The 21,873-nt window shown below is 42.5% G+C and overlaps 2 protein-coding genes and 1 long non-coding RNA gene across 7 annotated transcripts in view; all 3 read left to right on the forward strand.

Annotated features, from left to right (window-relative positions):
• Nucleotides 1-3,200, forward strand: part of LOC144889545 (uncharacterized) — a 36,815-nt gene extending 33,615 nt beyond the window's left edge. For both annotated transcript variants that reach the window (XM_078770209.1, XM_078770207.1), the window contains exons 3-4: nt 1,837-1,896; nt 2,351-3,200. In XM_078770209.1, coding sequence (XP_078626335.1) covers nt 1,837-1,896; nt 2,351-2,361 — 71 coding nt within the window. In that variant the 3' untranslated portion in view covers nt 2,362-3,200. The remainder of the gene's footprint in view (nt 1-1,836; nt 1,897-2,350) is intronic.
• LOC137415872 (E3 ubiquitin/ISG15 ligase TRIM25) overlaps nt 1-21,873 on the forward strand; it is a 732,877-nt gene that overhangs the window by 397,862 nt on the left and 313,142 nt on the right. The gene's annotated exons all lie outside the window — the stretch shown is intronic.
• LOC137418165 (uncharacterized) lies at nt 14,507-20,712 on the forward strand. Its single transcript, XR_010982574.2, has 3 exons — nt 14,507-14,765; nt 19,315-19,374; nt 19,829-20,712. It is a non-coding gene; the product is annotated as an uncharacterized LOC137418165 (long non-coding RNA).

Consider the following 21,873-nt stretch of genomic DNA (forward strand, 5'->3'; position numbering starts at 1 on the left):
GGCGCAACTCTCTTTATACAGGGACTCTAATACTTACTACACAGCCAATCAATCATTATAATACTTACTACACAGCCAATCAATCATCATAATACTTACTACACAGCCAATCAATCATCATAATACTTACTACACAGCCAATCAATCATTATAATACTTACTACACAGCCAATCAACATTAAAATATTTACTACACAGCCAATCACCATGATACTTACACCACAACCAATCAATTATTATAATACTTACTACACAACCAATCATTATAATACTTACTGCACAGCCAATCAGCATAATACTTACTACACAGCCAATCACCATGATACTTACGACACAGCCAATCAATCATTATAATACTTACTACATGGCCAATCAATCATTATAATACTTACTACACAACCAATCATGAAAATACTTATGACATAGCCAATCATTATAATACTTACAACACAGCCAATCAATCATTATAATACTTACTACACCGCCAATCATCATAATACTTAGTATACAGCCAATCAATCATCATAATACTTACGACACAGCCAATCAATCATTATAATACTGACTACACAACAAAGCAATCATCACAATACTTACTACACAACCAATCATTATAATACTGACTACACAACCAATCATTATAATACTTACTACACAACCAATCATTATAATACTTACTACACAGCCAATCATCATCATACTTACCACACAGCCAATCAATCATGAAAATACTTACTACACAGCCAATCAATCATCATAATACTTACTGCACAGCCAATCAATCATTATAATACTACACAACCAATCAATCATCATAATACAAACTACACAGCCAAACATTACACTGGCTCTAAACAATCTCCAACCTGCACAGCCAATCAAGCATCACACTGTAGTCAATCAATCGTCACACTGAACAGCCAATCATCGCACTGAACAATCAATCAATCATCACACTGTATAGAATAATCAATAATCACACTGTACAGCCAATCACAGTATACAGCCAATCATCACAATGTACAGCCAATCAATCATCACACTGGTTCTAAACAATCTACAAACTGCACAGCCAATCAATCACACTGTAGTCCATCAATCGTCACACTGTACAACCAATCAATAATCACACCGAACAGTCAATCAATTATCACACTGAACGGCCAATCAATCATCACACTGTACAGCCAATCATCACATTGCACAGCCAATCATCACACTCTACAGCCAATCATCACACTGTAGTCAATTCGTTCTCGCACAGCACACACCGCACACTAAATGGATCATCATCACACCTGCAGCCAATCAGCTGTAACTTTCCATGATTGGTGTATTTTTTATATTGAACTATGTCTCGTGGATTAGCTCAGACAGACATCAACGTAGTTCACGTGAATTACAAGGACATCAGCAGAGAATGTACAAACACATGGTATTTGGGATTTGAACCCGGGTTTCTCCGCACCACGTGGCAGGGCTTGACAAGGGAACACGAACGCTAACATGTGATGGGAAATCTCATCATCAGCTGTTGCACCATCTTTGAGATCTCATTTACCACCATCCTGATTTTCAGCTCATGTGTTGAATGAAGCAAGAACCACGTGATTATGGATATTTGTTTCCAACACGATAATGACAAATCGGTTCAAAGATGATGAATGAAGGATCATTACTCTGCCATTGATAAAAACACAAGTTATATTTGAATCACGATTGTGTGAACTACACGTGGCTAACATCAGGTACTTGGGATCACGTTGTGTTATTATAACAAACTTTGTCTTTAGTAACACTTTATATTAATCTGACATTTGTTTGTGTGTTCTTCAGATAACAAACCTTGCCAATCCAAGCAGCACCATCCACGGTCCCTCTTACCTGCCCAGTGCAGTAGGTATCCCTTTGTGGTGTTTTCCTGATGGATCTTAATCTTGAACATGATTTCACAAACTTGTTTGTTTTAGGAAATATTCATGGAAACCTTTCGCAGTTATGAGTGTGCGTGGAGTAACACACAATGTTTGGTCCTATGGATTACACAGTATCAAGTTTTCCATGAACATATGTGGTGTTTCAAAATGGTGGTGTGCACAGGCAGGTGTGTGCATCTGCGGCCAGGTGCACCTGCCCACATGTACACCTGTAGATGTGTGTATGCTGGTTCAATGCAAACCATTCGTTTCTCAAGTTCAGGAATTCCTTGACATGAAAATGATGGTCCAGTAACACAACAGTGTAGCTGCTGATTATAAGGTGCAGGTTGTGGTACCTTGGCCCTTTACTGGGTCCCATGTGGTATACCCTATACTGTGTCTTATATGCCCTTTTCCCTTTCCTGGTGCAGACATCGAGTGAAGGGATTTTGGGAAAAGGAAGATTGAGAAGAAGCGCGAAATTGAACGACCGTTTCGACTCCGGAAGAAGAAAAAGAAAGGCTTGGGGATGGCGCCGAGGACGGGGACATAGGAGTTGTTGTAAAAGGTGTTTCCCAATTTGGAAACGTAAGGCTTGTTGTCGGTATTGTGGCGGTCGATCAGGATCGACAACTCTGCTTGCAAGACCCCAGAAGAGAAGATATCACGATATAGCACATCTTCTCAACCATTTTTGAAAAGGCAAAGATTGTCCTGATTCTTCCTTTACATGGGGTAATGGGACCTCTGTGGTGTTGTTCGTCATCCAAACCCTTTAGTGTTCCATGGTGGATATTATCAACCCTCGGGGTCCACCTGTTGCTTTTCCTCAATCTTTTATCTTCTTCATTTCTGTAATGTATGTGGACATTTGGCCCATCATGTAGGTGGACATTTGGCCCATCATGTATGTACACTCACATTAACCATCAATTTCTATATCGAGTTTCCGTGTGCAGGTTCCATGTTGCTCAAGGAATTTCTTGGCAAAGATTACAGTAAAGGGTTTGCCATTGCCTTTCCGATACAAGGTGGATATCTGAACTCAGGGTTTCGTCAAAAAAATGAAATTGAGAGTGCTGCCCATCATCACCTCATCCTTTTCCCCATACCCACCTCTGCTCTCTTCTGCTCTTGTTGATCCCCTTTTGCCCTTTTCCTTTTACGTCATTCATTCACTCATGTGCGATGTCTTTGTCTCATATTTTCCCATTGTTCCTCCATTGCCATTTTTCCAATTGATCCAGTGTGCGTGCACGTGCATCCGCATATTGTTCGCGGGGGAGGGGATGGGGGTGGGGTATTGAGAAGGGAGGGGGGTCGAGTGTTGTTGGGCTAGGGGTGGATGGGGAGAAGCCAGGGAAGGGAGGGAGTTGTTGTTGGACCCAATCAACATTTATTGAAATCTACACTTTACAATCCTGGGGATGGTAAGGCTCATGGAGGTGCAAGCGAGAGCGAGAACATCAAACAGATGAGGATGGAACCGAACAAAAGTTACGGCACCAAGAAAAGGGGAAACGCTAACATCAGGGATGAGGGACAAAATCGACGGAGTACGTGGGTAACAATGATGGGTAAGGAGACATGCAGGGGGAGGACAAGATGGATACAGGAGCAAACTCAAGTCTCTGGAGGAAAAAAAACAGGTTAAATTTTTTTAGAGGGTAAGGAGTCGTTTAACTGGGGCAGAAAAGACCATGGTTTTGGATGGGGATGATCTGAGATGGTGGTGAACAGCTCTTTTGAAGACCTGGAGGGAAGAACGAGATTGATGACGATGTGGGAGCGATTCCACACGTGGGAAAAAGAGGAATGAATAAGATAGTGGACCTTTTGCAACCCTGCAGATGCCTGGGGGTGGGAGTGGCAAACCATGGAAAGAGCAGAACGGGCAACACCACAAAGGAAGCAGTAGCAGAGGGAGAGACCACCGATCTGTCTGCGATGACGTTGTGATGGACCCATCGACTCAGCTTCATCGCGGAAGATTCCAATAACCTTGAATAATCTTGTGGATTCTACAGCGTCAAGCTGGGCAAGATGTAAGGCAGGGGAGCCAGCCCAGAGAGGAGGGTAGTACTCCATCAAGCTCTGGATGGAGGCCTTGCAGGTGGATCGAGGTATCTGCAGAGTGCAAGAGGTCCACCATCTACCCCTTGTTTAAAAAATCCCTAAATCCAGTATGACTGCTCATCTATCATTTGTTCCTCTTTTTCCTGCGTGTGGAATCAATCCACATCCTCTTCAATGTCGTTCTTCCCTTCAGCTCTTCGAAAGAGCTGTTCATCACCATCTCAGATCATCCCCATCCAAAACCATGATATTTACTGCCCCAGTTAAACGATTCCCCCTCCCCCTTTACTTCCAACCCCCCCCCCCACTCTCACCCCCCCCCCCCCAATCCAAAAAACATTTCCCTGTTTTTTCCCTTCTGGAGAGTTTGCTCCTGTATCCATCTTGGCCTCCCCCCTGCATGTTCCCCTACCCCTCATTCTTACCCACGTTCTCTGTTTATTTTGTCCTTTGGCCCTGATGTTGGTGTTTCCCCCGTCTTTCTGCTGTTCCTCTTGTTCTGTTGCATCCTTATCCATTCGGTGTTCTCCCTCTTCGATGAGCCTCGACTTTGTATGACAAAAGAAAAGTGATATCTTCTGCACCAAAGGACCCCATTCCCAAGCCACACCCCCCCCCCCCCCACCACCGTTTTTTCTAGGTTATTGTGATTTTACCTCCTCTCCCTCACCCCTGTTCGTTTGTTCGTTGTTGATTGGTTCTCCCTGTTCTGTTTCATCCCTTCTTTCCCCCTTCCTCTTCCTGTTGTGTTTCGTTTAGCTTACAGTGCCTATTTAAAGTGTACACCCCCTTCAAAATTATCACCTATTGTTCCCTTACAGCCTGGAATTAAAATGCATTAAATCAGACTTTTCCACCTTTATTTACACACCGCAACCCACAACTTCCAAATGAAAAACAAATCCTACAAATTTCAGAAAATTTATGAAAAATACAAAATTTGAATATGTTGGTTGGATAAGTGTCCAACCCCTTATAATATAAAATGTAAATTAGCTCAGGTGTAACCAATCACGTTCAAAATCACACACTAAGTTAATGGGCCTCCACCTGTGTTAAATTGTAGTGATTGATTATTTCAGAATAAAATCAGCTGTTCCTGTAGGTTTCCTCTGCTATGTAGTGCATTTCACAGCAAAGACTCAACCAAGAGCACCAAGGAGCTTTTCAAATACCTCTGGGATAAATTTGTGGAAAGGCACAGATCAAGGGATGGGTATAAAAATATTTCAAAAGCCTTGAATATTCTTTGGAGCACAATCAAGACAATCACTAAGAAGTGGAAGGTGTATGGTACCACCAAGACCCTGCCTAGACCAGGCCGTCCCTCCAAACTGTTTGACCAAATAAGAAGGAGACTGATAAGAGAGGCCACCAAGAGGACAATGGCAACTTTGAAAGAGCTGCAGGCCTTTGTGGCAAGGACTGGTCACTGTGTACATGTGACAATATCCCAAATAACTCCACAATTCTGGCATGTACGGTAGGTTAGTGTGACGCGGGAAGAATTAAGCAAGACACAGGATGGTGGTTGATACTGGCTGTATTCGAATATGCAGGTAATGAAAGAACCCTAAAAGATACAAAAGCACTATTCAGCAAAGATACATTGCAGGTAGCAGATTAAATACCTCAATCAATGGATGAAATAATGGTTCAATGTCTACAATAAATACATCGAGTATGAAACCACAGGTGCATCCAAATACAAGTCCGACAGGCTAGACGAATGTGCAACCATGAGATACATCAGGGGCAGACAATGACTACATACTATCGCAAGATGTGCACCAAGGCACACATGGACAACCAAACCCCTTTCTTTACTTACATCAACCAACAAATTCAGTAACACAACATGAGGATTGTTTAATTAGTTAATAGTATCAAATCAACACGTGTGACTAACCCACACAATCAAACTGGATAACTTGTACTCACATAGAATAGATCACATAAATCATGTACGTTTCAGTTCCGTTTACAATTGAATAAACTGCATCGTTAAGACATAACCATATTAGTTTCATCACACTAATGACATGAGTAATCATTAAGCATCTCGGTATTCCGAAAGGAACTTACCCCTGTCTGACCAGGGTACAGAGCAAAATGAGAATGCTGGTCGATCCGTTCGAATCTCACGTCAGCAAACAACTAAATCTCCCGTTTTCCTGACGATGGTCAATCCATGCGCCCAATGACGAAATGGTGGCAGCGTTTCGAACATGCCGGATGTGACGGATGGAAGAAGGTGCATGGGAGGAGGCTACATCTGTTTCAACCAGGATGTGACGTATGCCACGAAGCGTACATGCTCAAAATTAATCACTTACACACTCCCCTGCTGCTTGGTTGGCGCCCCGCCAACCAAACTTACAATATAAGTTGTATTTATCGGTACAATCAAACAAGATTCCCTTGCAGTAAGATTTACTTAATCCAAGACAAGATCTGCATTAACATGAGTTGGGTTTGGCTAATATTCACAAGAATTTTCGGATCGACTGACTGAGCACACTGGAACTCCTCTGCTGAAACTGATCTAGGCTCATGATAAATGTTACAGTGCTGGCCTACTGTCGATCTAGCAGTTCTTCTTGGAGATGGAGCCTGCTATTCTGTCCCTAGCTCACAACGATCAACGTCTTGCCTGGCAGTAGCAGGATCCTCATCCTCTATTGAAGTGATAGGTTGCTCCCCTGCGGTGTCTATCATACGAAGTCCTTCATGTACTCTGATATAAAACGCAGCAGGTTGATCACTTGCCATACTCACATCTCTGCCCACTATGGGATCTGCATCATGAATAATGAAGAGTGCATATCCTGTTTCCTCCTCTGAAGCATTGTCAACGACCTCAGCATTCTCTTGTTGTTGCTCTGGAGCATCATCTGTTCCAATGGGCAGAGGATCTTGATGGAGGTCATCGACAATGTCCCTGGCATCGCGAATGTCAGTCCTCTGTACTGTCTTTGGAATGGCATTGCCCTGAAGAGGTTCGACCAAGTAGGCATGACCATCCGGGTCTGGTCGTCCAATAATGTGGTGTGGGACATGGCTCCACACGTCCTGAATCTTGTGACGATCCTGATGACTCCGGTCTCTCAAGAAAACGTGAGCACCGATAGGCAAGCTGGTCTCCTGTGCATGCCGATCATGCAACCTTTTGCGTCTCAACGATTCCTTTTCTGTTTTCGCTGATGAAAGGTTGAAAGCTTCTTTCAAACTTAGGTAATGATCAGTGACCCAATCACCAACCGTGCCATAATCCTGCCCCTTGTTCAGTCCAAATAGGTGGTCAATAGGCAGTCTAGGTTCCCGCCCAAAGAAGAAGTAGTATGGGGAATAGTTGGTCGATGAGTGTGGTGTGCAATTGTACGCATAAATTACTTCAGACATACTTCGGCCACACCCGTTTCTTTGCTGGGGGCAGTGATCGCAGGAGGTCATGCATAGTCCTGTTGAAATACTCACATGAGCCATTTCCTTGCGGGTGGTAGGGAGTTGTCCTGCTTTTGCAGATGTCATATATGGAGCAAAGCTCTCGGATTACTGAACCTTCAAAATTTCTGCCTCTGTCGCTATGGATCCTCAGTGGTACACCAAATCTCACAAACCAATCTTTCACCAGCACTCTTACCACTGTAGTAGCTTTTTGGTCTGGAGTCACCAGTGCTTGAGTGTACTTTGTGAACACATCAGTCATCACAAGGACATTTTCTAGACCACAAGACTTTTCAAGAACAGTATAGTCAATTGCCTGAACTTCGAGGGTTTTTTTTTTGCAATGAGTGACCCAAGAGTCGGTTTCACACTTTTGCAAAACTTGGAAAGAGTGCACCTGGAACATCCACTGCAGTGGTTCCTTACATCTGCCTTCATTCCAACCGAGTAGCATCTCGTCTGCAGGAGCTCGAAGGTGCAGTCCGCTCCTTGGTGCCCTGACTTATCATGGACTTCAGTTAACACCTGCTTCCTGAGAGATGACGGTAGTAAGAGCTGGTCTACTTTCCTCCCATGAATGGTTGCCTTGCGGTACAGGATACCAGACCTTTCTGCGATGTGGTCCCAGGATCGGAGAAGTTTTCTCACAGACTTGGGCTCTTTGGTAAATTCAGATGAAGTTGGACACTGCTTTCTATTCCAAAAATGGGGAACTCGGCTGATGGTTGGATCGCTTCTCTGAACCTTGTCAAGCTCAGCATGTGGAATAGTTTGTCGAATGGAAAGGGCTGGAGGGGCTGTGTTGTCAGACCGAACATGGATCTCCTTGTCCCAAACTCGAGCAATAGTTCTGTAAAACTGTTCCATAATTTCAGAGGGGACAGTTGTTGAAGTTTCAGGTGACATCATTTCCATAAAGCCTTCCTCGGGTCGCACTGTAGTTGGCCGATCTCCATGGTCCTGTTTCCTGCTCAATGCAACCGCATTTCTATTTCTCCTTCCAGAATGGTACTTAATAGAAAATCTGAACTGGGCAAGTTCTGCAGCCCATCTGGACTCAGTAGCTCCTAGCTGTGCAGTCGAGTTGAGATAACTAAGAGGATTGTTATCAGTGTATACAACAAACTCAGCACCAATCAGCATGTCTCTGAACTTCTCTGTGATGGCCCAACGTAAAGCGAGTAACTCTAACTTCATACGACTGTCGTTCTGCATTGATCTCTCGTGCTTTCTCAGACCTCTACTAGCATAGGCAATGACAGTGCTCCTGTCCCCTTGCTTCTGTGAAAGAACAGCCCCGAGCCCTTTTAAACTTGCATCTATTTCCAGTACGAATGGGCTGCGAAAATCAGGATGACCAAGAACTGGTGGGCTACACAGTCTATGCTTCAACTCGGAAAACGCAGTTGTGCTCTCCGATGTCCAACGTCGGTTGAAAGGACGATTGTCTGGTTTCATAGACTTCTTGACTTTGCCTTTGTGTCTCTTCTGAGTTCCAGAGAGGAGACTGTGCAATGGTTCAGCAATGGCCGCGTATCCCGGAACAAAGCGGCAATAGTAGCCAGTGAGGCCTAAGAATCCTCGATGTTCCTGCTCGGTGCTTGGCTTCCTCCATTCCATCACCGCTCAAATTTTTTCGGGGTCAGGTGAGACACCATCTTTGCCAATGACATGTCCTAGATAATGGAGCTGTTCCTCAACTCGGTCACATTTCTGCGGTTTGACCTTCAGACTAAAGGTCTCAAGTCGGGTTAGCACCATATCCAATCGCCTCAAAGTCTCTTCGAATGTCGGACCAAACACCAGTATGTCGTCGAGGTAAATCAGCACAGTCTGGAAATTTTCATCACCAAATACCCTGTCCATTAGTCTCATGAAGGTGGCACGGGCATTGCAAAGCCCAAAAGGCATCCTCATGAATTCATAGAGGCCTCTTGTCCCAACTCTAAATGCGGTCTTCTCCACATCCTCTGATGCCATGGGAACTTGGTAAAATCCGTGAGCAAGATCAAGGCTGCAAAAGGCATTTGATCCATTGAGTACTTGTAAGGCCTCCTCTATTCTGGGTAAAGGAGAGGCATCCTTGGGAGTCTGCATGTTGAGTGCCCTATACTCCACGCACATACGTAAACTCCCATCCTTCTTCCAAGTTAGGACCACAGGTGATGCGAAGGGGCTATTAGACTCTCTGATGACCCCTTTTCTTACAGCCTGCTTTAGGTACTCTCGAACTTCTCTCCATTGTTGCGGCGGCACACGTCGATGTGGAACCTTCAACGGGACGTTTTTCTTGAGACAAATTTGATGAGTAACTTCATCACAACAGCCAATATCATCATCTGTTCTACTAAAAACCGAAACATGTTTAGCCAAAACTCCGTCAACACATTGACGCTGTTCTGTGTCGAGACCATTACCAAAATGCATCTTGTCCATAATGTTTGGTAGAAAGGTGGACTGTTTCTGTTCTGCAGAGGCCTCCTCAATGTAGACTTCATTGTCACTCACTTGACCGAATTCAACTTCTGGATCAAACATACATCTCCGAACAACACCAACTGGGGTTCTGGGTTTTAGGTACACATCTTTGTCACCAAAGTTTGCCATTTGGACTGGCACACAACCATTACTTGAGATGGTCACCCATGCAGGACCTACAGCTAAGCCATTGGGAAGTGCCCCAACGTCTGATTCCACATGCTCCAATAATCCTTCATAGCTTTGTCCTCCCTTTGCAGGCATAAGTGATCCATCTAATATGACAATTGTCCATGCTGGAACCCGTACAGGCTTTCTCCCTGGGACTCGAACTCTGCATACAATGTCATCCTCTGTGTCGTTGCTAGCATCCATTTCATAAAACATGGCCAACACAGAAGCCCATTTTTCCTCCGATTTCTGGACAAGGTTTCTTAAGAACTGTGGATGATCCTGATCCCTGAGTGCATTTGACACGCGATTCAAAATATTGCATCTGATAACCCCAGGACACGCCCTTTTGCGTCGAGCTATCGGGGTATTAGTCATATCATGAACAACAAGAAATCCCATCTGTGGAAATTTCCTTCCGAGCAGAATTAGATCTAACTTGACATATCCCAAGTAGGGAACAGAAAGTCCTTGTGCCCCAGATATATGTAGAAATGCAGAAACATCGAACAACTCTCCTTGCTGAACAAGGTGACCTCTAAAAAAGGATTCGGTAATGGTGTATATCTGTGCTCCTGTATCTAACGAGCATATGGTTTCCAGGAGTCCAATCATGACCCCAACTTCTGTGCACCTACCAACTGCTTTCTGTAATATCGAGCCTTGATCCCTCTGTTTACCCGCCATGCGGCTCACAATGACAGGCTGTTCTAGTTTAAAGTATTTACTGGCGAAATTCCATCTTGCTGCCCAGATTTTCCCTGACGCGGACAATCTCTGCGAAAATGTTCAGCCGACCCACAATCCCAGCAGCGTCGGGGCCATCGCTCTGCCGGAATCGCCCATATTGCCGGCCAGCTCCACCTGATCTTTGTGAGTTCTGCAGTAGCTTCTCAATTTGCTGCTGTTGGACTGAAAGCTGTTCACCTTGTCTCTTCATTTCCTTTAGCAGTTCACTTTCAGCACGAGCTGTTTCTTGGACCATGACTTCTTTCAGTGTGCTTGTCTTGGCGTGCGGTTTCTGACTAACACCTAACCACTATTGGGCTATATCTCGAGTGTAAAAGTAGCTCAAATTAGGAGATTCCATTTTTAAGACGGCGAATTTCTCTTTGTAGATTTTCATCTCTTACAGCACCAGCTAATCGTCCCTTTAGTGTGCTTCCTCTGCTCGCTTTAAAAGACGCATCCATACAGACTATTCTATCATAGATTTCGACGAGCTTAAGTGAAGACATCAGAAGGTCATCATTATCCCCTTGGCGGTATGCGAAAAACTGTTCTTGGAGTTGTGATAGGGTGGTACCATCGCCAAAGACTTTCAAAGAACTCCCAATATTTCTTCAGGATCTCCAAGTAAATCCTCTCCCCTTCCAATAATTTCCTGTCGAGCTTTTCCAGATAAGTGGTCCAGTATAAAAGCGACTTCCTGTTTGTTGTTTAAATTCCGAGTAGCCAGCTGACAACGAACATCGGACACCCATTCCTGTATTGTAAGGTCACTCAACATTTCAGGTTTGTCACGGAAACGCTCCAATTTGCGTGAAGATGACACAAATACTAAGCATTCTTCACTTGAAGTTGCACCTGCACTTGAGGCTGGCAATGGTAGTCTTTGCTCGTCTTTGTCCCGAAGCTCTTGGACGAGGTTGCAATTCTCTGCTATTGCATCCGACGCATCTTTTTCTGCTTCTGCTGATTTCCGTCTTTCTCTGCTTAACTCTTCCGTTAACCTTACAATAGCAGCTTCCAATTCCTCTGGGGTCACCATTATGTCACAACAATGACAAGTATCAAATATACATTGGTGGGAAAATCAAATCACTAATAGTACAGAACAATTCCAAATTCAATTCAACACAGGCAGATAATGTAGATTTCTCTCACCAGCTTAGAGGGAATTTATCCAATTTCACGAGTACAGCATTCACCATATACTTAACAGGGTCCAATCACACAACCAACTACAAGCTAAAGGTCCAGAATCTCCAATTTATCAGGAGGAATCAGTTCACTTCAAAAATGATCGTAGCACCTCGATGGTCCATCTGATCATCAGTCTTCTTCGGAGACGTGGCTTGTACTGGTTGCCACACAGACAGGGGGTGTTGTTGCATATCCCACTTCTGACACCATAATGTGACACGGGAAGAATTAAACAAGACACAGGATGGTGGTTGATACTTGCGGTATTCGAATATGCAGGTAATCAAAGAACCCTAAAAGATACAAAAGCACTATTCAGCAAAGATACATTGCAGGTAGCAGATTAAATACGTCAATCAATGGATGAAATAACGGTTAAATGTTTACAATAAATACATCGAGTATGAAACCACAGGTGCATCCAAATACAAGTCCGACAGACTAGACGAATGTGCAACCATGAGATACATCGGGGGCAGACAATGTCTACATACTATCGCAAGACGTGTACCAAGGCACACCTGGACAACCAAACCCCTTTCTATACTTACATCAACCAACAAATTCAGTAACAGAACATGAGGATTGTTTAATTAGTTAAAAGTATCAAAACAACACTTGTGACTAACCCACACAATCAAACTGGATAACTTGTACTCACATAGAATAGCTCACATAAATCATGTACATTTCAGTTCCGTTTACAATTGAATAAACTGCATCGTTAAGACATAACCATATTAGTTTCATCACACTAATGACGTGAGTAATCATTAAGCATCTCGATATTCCTAAAGTAACTTACCCCTGTCTGACGAGGGTAAAGAGCAAAATGAGAATGCTGGTCGATCCGTTCGAATCTCACGTCAGCAAACAATTAAATCTCCCATTTTACCTGACGATGATCAATCGATGCGCCCAATGACGAAATGGCAGCAGCGTTTCGAACATGCCGGATGTGACGTGTGGGAGAAGGCACATGGGAGGAGGCTACATCTGTTTCAACCAGGATGTGACGTATACCACGAAGCGTACATGCTCAAAATTAATCACTTACATGAGCAAGAAGAAGCCATTACTCAAAAAAGCCCACATTGAGTCCCATTTGAGGTTTGTAAAAAAAACACTCCAAAGGTTCTGAAGCCATGAGGCAAAAAGTTTTGTGGGCTGAGAAAACCAAGATGGAACGTTTTGGCTGAAATGCAAAACGTTACGTTTGGCGCAAACCCAACAAAGCACATCACCCAAAAACCACCATCCCTACTGTGAAGCATGATGGTGGCAGCATCATCTTATGGGGATGTTTTTCATCAGCGGGGACTGGGGCACTTATCAGCATAGAAGGGAAAATGTATGGAGCAAAATACAGAGGAATCCAAGAGGAAAACCTGATGCCTTCTGCAAGAAAGCTGAAATTGGGACGGAACTTCACCTTTCAGCATGACAACGACCCGAAGCGCACAGCCAAAGCTACAATGGAGTATCTTAGGAACAAAAATATAAATGTCCTTGAGTGGCCCAGTCAGAGCACGAGCTACATCCAATCAAAAATCTGTGGCATGACTTGAAGGTTTCTGTCTATCAACGCTCCCCACATAACTTGACTGAGCTTGAATAGTTTTGTGCAGAAGAATGAGCAAATATTAACCAATCAAATTTCCCCCCCAATCCCCCAGCCCTCTCCCTTCGAACAGACCTCCCAATGTCCCTGTTTCGCTACTGTTATGCTTGAGTGCTTCCCTCTCTCTCCCCATCTTGTCTCCCCCTCGCTTTATTGTTTTACGTGTCCGTTCATGTTTTTTATGTTTTATGTGATAATATGTGTTTGATGTACTAATATGTGTTTGATGTACGAGCTCTTAAACAAGCCTCGATTTTGTATCCCCCCCCAAAAAAACAACTCAAGGTGTGCAACGTTGGTCGAGACTTATCCCAACAGACTCAAAGCTGTAATTGCTGTCAAAGGGGCTTCCACCAAGTATTAACTCAGGGTGGTGAACACTTATCTGACCAAGACGGTCTAGTTTTGTATTTTTAATAAATTTTCTGAAATTTGTAGAATTTGTGTTTCAGTTGGAAGTTTAGGATTACATTGTGGAAATAAAGGTGGAAATGTCTGATTTAATGCAATTTACTTCCATGCTCGAAGCTAACAAAAGGTGAAAAATTTGAAATTGGGTGTAGACTTTCTAAAGACACTGGACATACATCCTGTTCACCCCCAAGTGTCCTTCTTCCCCTCTCCTGACCTCACTCTTACCTCTACCCTGCTATTGGTGCTTCCCCCTCCAGTATACTCTTTCTCTCTTCCATGAGCCTCGACCATGTATACCAAAAAAGGACATAAATGAAGAGAATTTGCCTTTTCTTTCTGCCACACCAAAGTTGAAGTAACCTTGAGTAAAATTGTGTAATTTGTTCCAAAATCAAAGCCACAAGGTTTCTACATAAACCAGTGTTAGAAACAAACTACCTTATCTGTGCCCCCCACTTAATCAGTCTCTTATTGCAGCTTAAACATCCGTTTTTCTCTCACGTTCTTCTTCTTCATCACAGGATTTATTTATTTATCTCTGCTAAATATAAGTTAGTCCCTCCTGGTTTCTGTTGCTCTCTGGGAGTCCGAACCTCGTCATGGCATTACTGCAGCTGGCATTGTTGTGCTTTGTCTGTGCCACGTTCGGACATGGACAAAAACATCGGAACGACAGCACCTCGTGGAAAGAGGCACCGAAACATCGACAACAGGTGAGTCCGTTCTGCAGACAGCAAAGAGAACGGCGCAGGGTAGAGAGCATACCTCCGCCAGGTAAACAGTTTATGTTTTGTATCCCACTGATGGGCCGGATCTGGATTCGAACCTGAGCCCAAATCGAATCTGCTTGTTCTTGTCGCCAAACCAACTCATCCACCAAGTTTTGTCAGAATCCGTCCACACCTTTTTGAGAGACCGTGCTCACAGACAACCAGGCAGGTGTGAAAACACAACCTCCCTCCACCTTCAGTGGCGGATCAGCAATTCAAGGTGTGCGAATCACAGAGCGAGGCCTCACAACGTCAGACCAGTTTCGTCGAAATCAAATGTGACCTTAAAATTAGCGACAAACTATTTCATAAGAACCTTTAAAATGAAATCATCATCATGCTGTGCTGAAAATCAATCATCATAATACTTACTACACAGCCAATCAATCATCATAATACTTACTACACAGCCAATCAATCATAGTAATACTTACGACACAGTCAATCAATCATCGTAATACTTACTACACAGTCAATCAATCATCGTAATACTTACTACACAGTCAATCAATCATCGTAATACTTACTACACAGTCAATCAATCATCGTAATACTTACTACACAGTCAATCAATCATCTTAATACTTACTACACAGTCAATCAATCATCGTAATACTTACTACAGAGTCAATCAATCATCGTAATACTTACTACACAGTCAATCAATCATCGTAATACTTACTACACAGTCAATCAATCATCTTAATACTTACTACACAGTCAATCAATCATCGTAATACTTACTACACAGTCAATCAATCATCGTAATACTTACTACACAGTCAATCAATCATCTTAATACTTACTACAGTCAATCAATCATCATAATACTTACTACACAGTCAATCAATCATCGTAATACTTACTACACAGTCAATCAATCATCGTAATACTTACTACACAGTCAATCAATCATCGTAATACTTACTACACAGTCAATCAATCATCTTAATACTTACTACACGGTCAATCAATCATCGTAATACTTACTACACAGCCAACCAATCATCATAAAACTTACAACACAAAAAATCAATAATTATGATACTAACTATACAACCAATCAATCATTATAATACTTACAACACAACCAATCATAATACTATCCAGCCAATCAATCATTATAATACTTACCACACAACCAATCAATCATCTTAATACTTACAACAGCCAATCAATCATAATACTTACTGCACAGCAAAGCAATCAGCATAATACTTACTACACAGCCAATCAATCATTATAATACTTACAACACAGCCAATCAATTATTATAATACTTACTACACAGCCAAACAATCATAATAATACTTACTACACAACCAATCATTATAATACTTACTACACGGCCAATCAATCATAATTATACATACTACAAAGCCAATCAATCATTATAATACTTACTACACAGCCAATCAATCATCATAATTCTTACCTCACAGTCAATCATCATAATAATACTTACGACACAACCAATCATCATAATACTTACAACACAGCCATTCAATTATCATAATACTTACCACACAACCAATCAATCATCATAATACTTACCACACAGCCAATCAATCATCATAATACTTGCTAAACAACCAATCAAACATCATAATACTTACCACACAACCAATCAATCATCATCATACTTACAACACAGCCAATCAATCATCATAATACTTGCTAAACAACCAATCAAACATCATAATACTTACAACACAGCCAATCAATCATCATAATACTTGCTACACAACCAATGAAACATCATAATACTTACAACACAGCCAATCTCTCATTACACTGTGTTGCAAATCAATCATCATAATACTTACAACACAGCCAATCAATCATCATAATACTTGCTACACAACCAATCAATCATCATAATACTTACAACACAGCCAATCAATCATCATAATACTTGCTACACAACCAATGAAACATCATAATACTTACAACACAGCCAATCTCTCATTACACTGTGTTGCAAATCAATCATTATAATATTTACAACACAGTCAATCAATTATCATAATACTTACCACACAACCAATCAATCATTATAATACTAACAACACAACCAAGCAATCATCATGCTACTTACCACACAACCAATCAATCATTATAATACTTACAACACAGCCAATCATTATAATACTTACTACACAGCCAATCAATCATCATAATACTTACTACACAACCAATCATTATAATACTTACAACACAGCCAATCATTATAATACTTACTACACAGCCAATCAATCATCATAATACTTACTACACAACCAATCATTATAATACTTACTACACGGCCAATCAATCATCATTATACTTACTACATAGCCAATCAATCATCATAATACTTACTACACAACCAATCATTATAATACTTACTACAAAGCCAATCAATCATTATAATACTTACTACACAGCCAATCAATCATCATAATTCTTACTACACAGCCAATCAATCATTATAATACTTACTACAAAGCCAATCAATCATTATAATACTTACTACACAGCCAATCAATCATCATAATTCTTACTACAAAGCCAATCAATCATTATAATACTTACTACACAGCCAATCAATCATCATAATTCTTACCACACAGCCAATCATCATAATAATACTTACAACACAACCAATCATCATAATACTTACGACACAACCAATCATCATAATACTTACAACACAGCCATTCAATCATTATAATACTTACCACACAACCAATCAATCATCATCATACTTACAACACAGCCAATCAATCATCATAATACTTACAACACAGCCAATCAATCATGATAATACTTACAACATAGCCAATCAATCATCATAATACTTACAACATAGCCAATCTCTCATCACACTGTGTTGCAAATCAATCATCATATTACAAACTACACAGCCAATCAATCGTCACTCTGAACAGCCAATCATCACACTGAACAATCACTCAATCATCACACTGTATAGCCAATCAATAATCACACCGTACAGCCAATCACAATGTACAGCCAATCAATCATCACACTGGCTCTAAACAATCTTCAAACTGCACAGCCAATCAATCATCACACTGTAGTCAATCAATCGTCACACTGAACAGCCAATCATCGCACTAAACAATCACTCAATCATCACACTGTATAGCCAATCAATCATCACACTGTACAGCCTATCACACTGTACAGCCAAGGATCACACTGAACAATCACTCAATCATCACACTGCACAGCCAATCAATCATCACACTGTAGTCAATCAATCGTCACACTGAACAGCCAATCATCGCACTGAACAATCACTCAATCATCACACTGCACAGCCAATCAATCATCACACTGTAGTCAATCAATCGTCACACTGAACAGCCAATCATCGCACTGAACAATCACTCAATCATCACACTGTATAGCCAATCAATCATCACACTATAGCCAATGAATCGTAACACTGAACAGCCAATCATCGCACTGAACAATCACTCAATCGTCACACTGGCTCTAAACCATCTTCAAACTGCACAGCCAATCACTCATCACGCTGTGCTGCAAATCAATCATCATAATACAAACGACACAGCCAAACATCACACTGGCTCGAAACAATCTCCAACCTGCACAGCCAATCAAGCATCACACTGTAGTCAATCAATCGTCACACTGAACAGCCAATCATCGCACTGAACAATCAATCAATCATCACACTGTATAGCCAATCAATCATCACACTGTAGCCAATGAATCGCCACACTGAACAGCCAAGGATCACACTGAACAATCACTCAATCATCACACTGTATAGCCAATCAATCATCACACTGGTTCGAAACAATCTTCAAACTGCACAGCCAATCAATCATCACACTGTAGTCAATTCGTTCTCGCACAGCACACACCGCACACTAAATGGATCATCATCACACCTGCAGCCAATCAGCTGTAACTTTCCATGATTGGTGTATTTTTTATATTGATCTATGTCTCGTGGATTAGCTCATACAGACATCACACGCAGGACAAAAACACATGAGCAGACATCAACGTAGTTCACGTGAATTACAAGGACATCAGCAGACAATGAACAAACACATGGTATTTGGGATTTGAACCCGGGTTTCTCCGCACCACGTGGCAGGGCTTGACATGGGAACACGAACGCTAACATGTGATGGGAAATCTCATCATCAGCTGTTGCACCATCTTTGGGATCTCATTTACCACCATCCTGATTTTCAGCTCATGTGGTGAAGCAAAAACTACGTGATTAGGAGTATTTGTTTCCAACACGATAATGACAAATCGGTTCAAAGATGATGAATGAAGGATCATTACTCTGCCATTGATAAAAACACAAGTTATATTTGAATCACGATTGTGTGAACTACACGTGGTTAAAATCAGATACTTGGGATCGCGTTGTGTTATTATAACAAACTTTGTCTTTAGTAACACTTTATATTAATCTGCCATTTGTTTGTGTATTCTTCAGATAACAAACCTTGCCAATCCAAGCAGCACCATCCACGGTCCCTCTTACCTGCCCAGTGCAGTAGGTATCCCTTTGTGGTGTTTTCCTGATGGATCTTAATCTTGAACATGATTTCACAAACTTGTTTGTTTTGGGAAATATTCATGAAAACCTTTCGCAGTTATGAGTGTGCGTGGAGTAACACACAATGTTTGGTCCTATGGATCACACAGTATCAAGTTCTCCATGAACATATGTGGTGTTTCAAAATGGTGGTGTGCACAAGCAGGTGTGTACATCTGCGGCCAGGTGCAGCTGCCCGCATGTACACCTGTGGGTGGGTGTATGCTGGTAGAATGCAAACCATTCGTTTCTCAAGTTCAGGAATTCCTTGACATGAAAATGATGGTCCAGTAACACAACAGTGTAGCTGCTGATTATAAGGTGCAGGTTGTGGTACCTTGGCCCTTTACTGGGTCCCATGTGGTATACCGTATACTGTGTCTTATATGCCCTTTTCCCTTTCCTGGTGCAGACATCGAGTGAAGGGATTTTGGGAAAAGGAAAATTGAGAAGACGCGCGAAATGGAACGACCGCTTCGACTCTGGAAGAAGAAAAAGAAAGGCTTGGGGATGGGGCCGAAGACGGTGTTGTAAACATTGTTTCTCAAGTTGGATGCGAAAGGCTTGTTGTGGGTATTGTGGCGGTCCACCAGGATGGACAGGTTGGTCTGCAAAGCGTTCTCAACCATTTTTGAAAAGGCAAAGATTGTCCTGATGTTTCCTTTACATGGGGTAATGGGACCCCTGTGGTGTTGTTCTTCCATCCAAACCCTTTAGTGATCCATGGTGGATATCATCCCCGCTCGAGGTCCACCTGTTGCTTTTCCTCCATCTTTTATTTTCTTCATTTCTGTAATCTTGTGCATTCCTCTGTCAATAAACAACACATGGACCCAAACAATCCTTTTTTTCAACACATGAAGTCGTTTGACAGGGAAAAGATCTGGGAATTACACACAGCGAGGTGACGATGTTCGAGCTCTGCAGGAAATTCCGAGAGAATAACCAAGAACCTCCATCGGAGACACAAACCAGGTTCAGATGACGATGTTTAAAATCGCTTTATCAACTTCTCCTTCAAATGTGATGTGACTTGTGCACCCAGAAGCAGATACAGGTGGACATTTGGCCCATCATGTAGCTGGACATTTGGCCCATCATGTATGTGGACATTTGGCCCATCATGTAGGTGGACATTTGGCCCATCATGTAGGTGGACATTTGGCCCATCATGTATGTACACTCCCATTAACCATCAATTTCTATATCTACGGAAACTATTCCGTGTGCAGATTCGATGTTGCTCACGAAGTTTCTTCGCAAAGATTACAGTAAAGGGTTTGCCATTGCCTTTCCGATACAAGGTGGATATCTGAACTCAGGGTTTGGTCAAAAAAATGAAATTGAGAGTGCTGCCCATCATCACCTCATCCTTTTCCCCATACCCAACTCCGCTTTCTTCTACTCGTGTTGATCCCCTTCTGCCCTTTTCCTTTCACGTCACTCATTCACTCATGTGCGATGTCTTTGTCCTCGATTTCCCCATTGTTCCTCCATTGCCATTTTTCCCATTGATCCAGTGTACATACGCATATTGTTCGCTGGGGAGATGGGGTGGGAGTAGGGGTATTGAAACGGGAGGGGGTCGGAGGCTTGGTGGGTTAGGGGTGGATGGGGTAGCTAGGGAAGGGTGGGGGGGAGGAGAGTTGGTGGGCTGGGGGTGGATGGGGGGGGGAAGCTAGGGTTGGGAGGAAGTTGTCGTTGGACCCAATCAACAATTATTGAATTCTACACTTTGCAATCCTGGGGGTGGTAAGGCTCAGGGAGGTTTATGGAAGGCTCATGGTAACTCGAGGCTCATGGAGGAGCAAGAGCAACACACAGATAAGGATGCAACAGAACAAAAGGTCCGGCACCAGGATATGGGGAAATGCTAACATCAGGGCTGAGGGACGGAGGACGCGGGTAGCAATGATGAGTAGGGTAACATGCAGGGGGAGGACAAGATGGATACAGGAGCAAAGTCAACTCTCTGGAAGAAAAAAACAGGGGAATTTTTTTAGGGGGGATAGGGTGGTTTAACTGGGGTGGAAAAGATCATGGTTTTGGATCGGGGATGATCTGAGATGGTGGTTAACAGCTCTTTTGAAGACCTGGAGGGAAGAACGAGATTGATGAGGATGTGGAATCGATTCCACATGTGGGAAAAAGAGGAACGAATGAGATGGTGGACCTTTTTCAACCCTGCAGATACCTGGGGGTGGGAGGGGCAAACCATGGAAGAGCAGAATCTGTCTGCGATGACGTTGTGATGGACCCATCGACTCAGCTTCAACGCGGGAGATTCCAATAACCTTGAATAATCTTGTGGTTTGTATAGCATCAAGCTGGGCAAGATGTAAGGCAGGGGAGCCAGCCCAGAGAGGAGGGTAGTACTCCATCAAGCTTTGGATGGAGGCCTCGTGGGTGCATCGAGGTTTTTCCTGCGTGTGGAATCAATTCCACATCCTCTTCAAT

This window comes from Myxine glutinosa, chromosome 1 (assembly GCF_964187855.1).
Source record: "Myxine glutinosa chromosome 1, kmMyxGlut1.1, whole genome shotgun sequence".
Lineage (NCBI taxonomy): Eukaryota > Metazoa > Chordata > Myxini > Myxiniformes > Myxinidae > Myxine > Myxine glutinosa.